General features: G+C 36.8%; 1 protein-coding gene across 1 annotated transcript; it reads left to right on the top strand.

Annotated features, from left to right (window-relative positions):
* The first annotated feature begins 3955 nt into the window (after nt 1-3955).
* Nucleotides 3956-5943, top strand: LOC111886104 (high-affinity nitrate transporter 2.1). Its single transcript, XM_023882339.3, has 3 exons — nt 3956-4878; nt 4952-5067; nt 5157-5943. Exons 1-3 carry the CDS (start codon nt 4069-4071, stop codon nt 5821-5823), a joined length of 1593 nt encoding a protein of 530 aa, XP_023738107.1. The 5' UTR covers nt 3956-4068; the 3' UTR covers nt 5824-5943.
* The last annotated feature ends 1534 nt before the right edge of the window (nt 5944-7477 follow it).

Genomic DNA, 7477 nt, shown 5'->3' with positions numbered 1-7477 from the left:
TTGGTTCGTTATTATATTTAACTTCAAGCTGACCTTATATTATATTTTTTGTTTTTAATTGTGCCAGGTATCAAGAAAACCCAAGAGAACCATACCTGGCAGCTGTAAAGAATATTTTTCAATATTTACATCAAATTTCGAATCTAGGATTGTAGTATCCATCAAATACAAGATTCTTCATTCAATCATTTTCTGATGCAGATCTAAGAGGTTTTCAATTGGATAGGAAGAGAACCACTAGAGGATGTCCATTTCTCAATGGGAAGCTTGTGAGTTGGAAATTTAAGAAGTAGACAAGTGTATCGATATCTACAATGAAGGTTGAGTATATTGTTGTTGCTGCTTGTACTTTGCAAGCGATCTGGATTCAAAGTCAATTATTTGATTATGCGATTAACATGAAGAAAATTCCTTTATTAATTTACAGGGATAGAAAGAACGTCTTATTTGACTTAGCTAGAGTACATACTTGGATAAAGTGTTGAAACACATCAATATAGAGAATTCCTAGAAAATGGATTTACATATTCATCATATACCAAAGGGCTTCTAGCCCAGCGGTATCCGGTGTTGCCCTCCCTCCTTGAGGTTGAGGGTTCAAGTCCCGTCGTGGACATAGATGGATTTGATGTGTAGTTTAGGAGTAGGTTAGATTTGCCGTTTCAAAAAAACCTCTTCATCATATTGTTAAATTGGGTAAGACTCAATGTCCTATATACTGATAATGAAATCGAAGATATTAGTTGAGTCTCATATGCATATGTTATAAGATCTATTATGTACTCTATAACATGTACTCCTCCTGACTTGTCTTATGCTTTAAGCATGTTTAGTCGATTTTTAGGATAATCCGGGGAGAGCCCATTGGACAGCAGTCAGGAATATTCTTAATTATTTGCGAACAACTAAGGATATGTTCTTAGTTATTTTTGGCATGGATACTTAAGGTTGAGTGGTTATAGTGATGCCAAATTTAAAACAAATAGAGATGACTTTGTTCTCAATCTAGATGGGTATTCTTATTGAATGGTGGGTCAGTGACCTGGTAGAGTTCCAAGTAGGAAACGGTGGTTGATTATACCTTTGAAGCAGATAACATCGCATCAAGTGAAGCATCGAAGCAAGCATCTTGTTTGAATAATTTATTTGGGGATCTTGGAGTCATTCCAACTATTGAGGAACCTACGGAACGCTTTTGTGATAATGAAAGATCATGGAAGGTCCAAAGAACTAAAAGATCATGGAAGGTCCAAGCATATCAAAAAGAAGAATCGTTATATCAAACATAGAGCTGAAGATGGACATTTATTGGTGAAACGGCTATCGTTAGTGGATAATCCTTATGATCCTTTCACTAAGGCAGTGAACAAGGTCAAGCACGGCATACATGCTTGGAGCACTGGGTTGAGAGATGACATTAGTTTTATTGATTAGTTGATAATTCAAAACTTTGTAACAAAAATAAATTGTAATTGTTTTGGTTATTAAATAATATAGACTTTTTATAAGTATTTGTGCTGCCTCTTTAGTTAGTTATTATTGTGTTTCATTTTGGATGTTTACTTCTTGAATAATTCTATAGTTGTTTATACTTTGAAAGTGGTAGTGATTTAAGCCTGTCATGGAATATTAGTAGATTGTTCAAAGAAGTTTAGCATGGTATAGTGATTGCTACTATATTTATGAGCACTTGAAATAAGAATTTAAGTATTGGATAAACCCACACTTAGAGAACACTTCATAGATTGAATCACGAGTAATTCTAAGACGTTAGTATCTACTATTCTTAAAGCGGAGATACATAGTTAAAAGTTTATGAATCAATTGTGCATTGGTTTGCTCAAACGCATCTCCTAACTGGTGTCATAAAGGGTATTTGTATGTATTATTTGGTAAGAAAAATTTATGATTATATAGTCAAATTAGTTCATTCCTTTTTCCCTAGCAAGAAAAACGAGATCTTTTAGGCCCCTCGGTGATTTGCTTTTGACAGTATAGTGCAAGGCCCAACCAGGACTGAATTGATGTGTTCTATTGATAGTCTAATTACGTCATCATAAATCGGGAAATCGGGAAATAAAATCTTGGACAAAGAGAGTGATTGTAATCCTTTTTACGTTTCCATACAATATCTTGAAAAATGATGGAGTAGTTGATCTCTTATCTTAGGGTCAATGTGTGATTTGAATCAGAGTTTGGCAATGACTTTGGAAAACACTTTTTGCTGTTTGATTTAGAGTTATACTAACAGTTTTAGTTATAGACTTATTCAAGTGGGAGACTATTGGATTAATGTATCTAAGCTTATAACTAAATTTCTTGTAATTAAAAGTAAAGTCCTTTTGAGGTTGCCCTCATAGCTAGAAATGATATATAATGATTTTTGGAGAAAAAGGAAATAATTTGTTAATTTATTATAGTTCATAAATTAATTAAAAATTGTAATATTTAATTTAGAATTAATCAAAATTGATTTGGAATTAATTCATGGATAATTAGAATAAATTAAAGGGTATAAGAACTGAGCTCTAAATGTTTAATAGTTGATCAATGGGGAGGTTCTAAAACCTTCCTGTTATGGATGAGTTTGGAGTACCCTTAAGAGGATTCTTGAAGCCTCCAATTGATATAAAGAAATTGTATATTCACTTATTTGAAATAATATTATTTTATGTTTAAATCTGTAGTTATCGGGGATTCCATGCAACTATATAAAGGGTTCTAAACCCTCTAATTTCAGTCATTTCTCTATTGTTTAAGCATAGCCGAAAATTCCCTTATCCCCCATCTCTCCAAAATGTTTTGTACTTTCTAGGATTTAGGTGTGAGCCATTAGAGGCATCATTCTTTTGGTGCTAAGCTTTTTGAAGATCTACAAGGAAAGTAAGGATATTTTTTCTATAACAATATCAAAGGTATGTACCCCTACTTCTAAATTTCGATTAGAGCATAGGGATCTAGCAGTTTCATAGTATGTTATTATTTATGTGTGAAGACATCAATTAGTTTACATGTATCCTTGAGTGTTTTAAGTGAATTATTCCACATAGACTTGTAATCTACGAAATCCATCAGATAGGATGGTATTGCAATCCTATTCAATGATGTAGAGAGAAAAAAAATCTAATATCATAAATAATTGTATTTTTTTTCATCATTTCACGTTGTCCCTCTAGCTTTAGTGAACAAGCATTTATGTCACCGGTTTGCCTTACACGTGGGGCATCATATATAGGTATCGATATGCCAATTACTTTCATATTAGCTGATGTTTGGATAAGCTTGTTAAAACAACTTATTAGCTTATTAGATGTTTCACACCGTTATAAATTAAAAAAATGTAGATGAAAAATAGTTTATTCCAGTAACAAACCTCTATTAAGTCATTTTTTCATAAGTTACCTTACACTTATTAGTTTATAACTAATAAACAAATAAGTTATAAGATAATAAACAATAAACTTTTTTGACAAACACCCCCTTAATATGTGTGGGTAATTGGGTTTGCACGAGACAATCATAGTTACTAAAATCAATCATCATATTGTTCGATTGTAACAATTTTTCAATTGTGATTTTTCTAAAGGACGAAACCGAATGTCTTTAGAGGGTTCCCCATCCTATGCTGTGAAAAATAAATTTAAGAAATCAAATTAGTAATAGATTTTTTTTTTAATTTCTTTTATTTTTAAAATTGTTTTTTTACAAATATATCTCGATTAAACGATCATGACCCTCAGTTATAAGTTGTAAGGTGAACTTTTGGGATATCTGGTGAGCCTAAACACTGTTCCATTATACAGGATGCGGCGAACGGGTTCCTTTAGAAAACATATAACTGATCACAACCTTTTGGTAATCCCCACTAGCTATCTATCTTAACCCTTCTCATTTGTCAACCCCATTAACTAACCATATTTAGGAATATGAACCCTTCTGAATCAGTCATACTTTCATGTTTCTTTGTCTCCGGAAGCCTATATAAATCATCACTTCCATAAAGACATCAGCAACACAAAAATATAAATCGTATATCACTTCGACAGAAGTAAAAGAACTGATAATACAATGCCTGCAATTGAAGGTTCTCCGGGAACCTCCATGCATGGAGTCACCGGCCGGGAGCCAGTGCTGGCGTTCTCTGTGGCGTCTCCTATGGTGGCCACTGATACCACAGCGAAATTTGACCTCCCTGTGGACTCTGAACACAAGGCAAAAGTCTTTAAGCTCTTTTCATTTGCAAACCCTCACATGAGAACCTTCCACCTTTCATGGATCTCGTTCTTCACTACTTTCGTCTCCACCTTCGCTGCTGCTCCGTTGGTCCCCATCATACGAGACAACCTTGATCTCACCAAAGCTGACATTGGGAACGCCGGCGTTGCCTCAGTTTCCGGTAGTATCTTCTCGAGGCTGGTTATGGGTGCGGTATGTGACTTGTTGGGGCCTCGCTACGGCTGTGCTTTCCTCATAATGATGTCAGCACCCACCGTCTTCTGCATGTCTTTCGTTGCTGACGCTAGTGGCTACATAGCTGTCAGATTCATGATCGGATTTTCTTTGGCTACGTTTGTGTCGTGCCAATATTGGATGAGCACCATGTTTAACAGCAAGATCATCGGGCTGGTGAACGGGACGGCGGCTGGGTGGGGGAACATGGGTGGTGGAGCCACGCAACTCCTGATGCCGGTGTTGTTTGAGATCATCAAGAAGGCCGGGGCAACACCGTTCACGGCTTGGAGGATCGCATTTTTCGTACCAGGGTGGCTTAACGCAATCATGGGGATATTTGTGTTGACTCTTGGTCAAGATTTGCCTGATGGTAATCTCGGTGCTCTTCAGAAGAAGGGTGATGTTGCCAAAGATAAATTCGGCAAGGTAAACCTTAATATTGCATTAACCATTCATTTATGGTATGTTCTTTAACTCTAATTTGTTTCTCGTTTTGTAGGTATTGTGGTATGCTGTGACAAACTATCGAACATGGATCTTTGTACTTCTCTACGGTTATTCCATGGGTGTCGAGTTGACCATTGACAATGTGATCGCAGAATACTTCTATGACAGGTTTGAATTGTTTTTTTTTACTCTACACAAAAGTTTAGTTATATGTGCAAATTAAAGTAAACGTTTGTTTTCCGATGAATTATCTACAGATTTGATCTACAGCTTCACCTTGCCGGAATCATTGCGGCCTGCTTCGGAATGGCAAACCTCCTAGCTCGTCCATTTGGTGGGTTCACATCGGATTACATGGCCAAACGATTTGGAATGAGAGGTCGACTCTGGAACTTATGGCTACTCCAAACAGCTGGCGGTGTTTTTTGTGTCTTCCTAGGCCTAGTAAACTCGCTACCATTAGCCATCACCTTTATGATGCTCTTCTCCATCGGTGCACAGGCAGCATGCGGAGCCACCTTCGGCATCGTTCCCTTCATTTCCCGGCGGTCAATGGGTATCATCTCTGGTATGACCGGTGCCGGAGGGAACTTTGGATCAGGACTAACCCAATTGATATTCTTTGCGTCTGCTTCAATATCGACTGCGAAAGGGTTGTCTTACATGGGTATCATGATCATCGTTTGTACACTTCCTGTAAGTTTTGTTCACTTCCCACAATGGGGAAGCATGTTTTTTCCGGCCAGTCAAGACATCGTCAAAGGTAGTGAAGAGAATTATTATGTTGCCGAATGGACGGAGGAGGAGAAACAGAAAGGGATGCACCAAGCAAGTCTTAAGTTTGCTGAGAACAGTCGATCGGAACGTGGAGGGAAGGTTGCATCTGCTCCAACACCACCCAACGCCACCCCCAATTATGTTTGATACTATTTGTTTCCTGTTATTGAACTAATACAAAGATTGGTTGGTTAAACAACAATATTCTTGTATCATTGAGCATTTTATGAAAATGCTTTTATGAAGTAGTGAGGACAATTTTATGAACCGTTGTTTATAAAGAGGATATGTGAAAATGTATAGCTGCAAGGGTTTGAAGATCACCAACAGTGTGTCATATAATCAGTAATTGGTTAATTGTTTGTTTGAACATCAATGTTCAATGACTTTTAAAGGGTTTTAGAATCAGCAAATAAGTAAATCAAGTGACTTCAAATGACAGGACATTTAACAAGACTTTTAACAAGATGTCATTAGTGTTAATGTACTTGTATCATAGCCCATTGTAATGTGTGTTGTGTACACGACCAATGTGCATGTGTTATGTATATATTAGCTGTGTATGTATGATAGAGGCAAGAGAGAATTTTAAATTCTATTCTATATCTTGTATCACAAGTTTTTTGGTAAAAATTTTGTCAGTCCTTTCTTTCCCTTCTTTAGCGGTTGGCTATCATCTTCCCTATTCAAAACCCAAATTTTTTCCTGCTTCTTGCTTCTACCTTCCGTCATTATGTCGACTCCCACACCTCCATCACATAAAGTCATTATGTCGACTCCCACACCTCCATCACATCAAGTTTTTTTGTGTTGCTAATATCAAGACTTATGTGCCTCTTATTCTTGGCGAAAAATTAGTCGCCACCAACTGTGAAGCCTATGATGTCATCGATCATATTGATTGATGGCTTGTATGATCCTCCGACTACTTATCCAGCCGATCTTCAATGGAAAAAAGGTAGATGTTGTTATGAAAGGTTGGATTTATTGCACCCTTTCACAAAATATTTTTAACACGATACTCATCGACATGTTTGGCTCAACATTGAAACACTTTCCAGGACAACAATGACAGGAGGGACATCTAATTTGGTATTGAACTTCATAATATGTCAATGGGAGAATTCAATGTCATCACTTATTGTTCCAAGATCAAATCCCTTGTCGATCTTTTAGAAAATCTCGACCCTATTGCAGAGGTTCCCAACAAAAACCGTGTCATCTACACCATTAATGGTCTCTCCTCTCGCTATGCCAACATGGCTAGCATCATTCGCAACCATGTTCTATTCTTATTTTTACGTGAAACCGATCAATCGTGATCTCCAAAGAACAATCCCTAATTTTCTCCCGGTCTCCTTCAACTGCGGTTAACAACGATCACTCTCCTCACCATCTTTTCTCCATGCTGCATCTAAAGACAATTCACGCCGCCAAGACCGGTGACGCCAACAATACAACAACAACAATAGTGATGTGGATGGAAGCATGTAAATAAGTGTTGAAGCATGAAGTGAAAATCAATAACTAAAGATCTTTGGAGCGTGCAAAGCTTTTGCTAAAAAAAGGCTATGCGAAGATTTTGTTCTTGTGGTAATGCGAAGAGTTTGATTGACTGAAGCCAGATATGCAAAAAAAAAAAAAAAAAGGATTTCTTGTACTAAGAGTTTAATGTTTTGTCGTGGAGTGCTTCAAAGAGTGTAGTGCAACGTTCAACTTTATCTGGCGTTGAGTATCCTCCCTAATAAATAAAGAACTTTTTACCACTCGTCAAATTCTTATGCAATTGGACATATGACAT

The sequence above is a fragment of the Lactuca sativa genome, chromosome 1 (assembly GCF_002870075.4).
Source record: "Lactuca sativa cultivar Salinas chromosome 1, Lsat_Salinas_v11, whole genome shotgun sequence".
NCBI classification, from domain to species: domain Eukaryota; kingdom Viridiplantae; phylum Streptophyta; class Magnoliopsida; order Asterales; family Asteraceae; genus Lactuca; species Lactuca sativa.
This window is presented reverse-complemented; position numbering and strand designations above follow the sequence as displayed.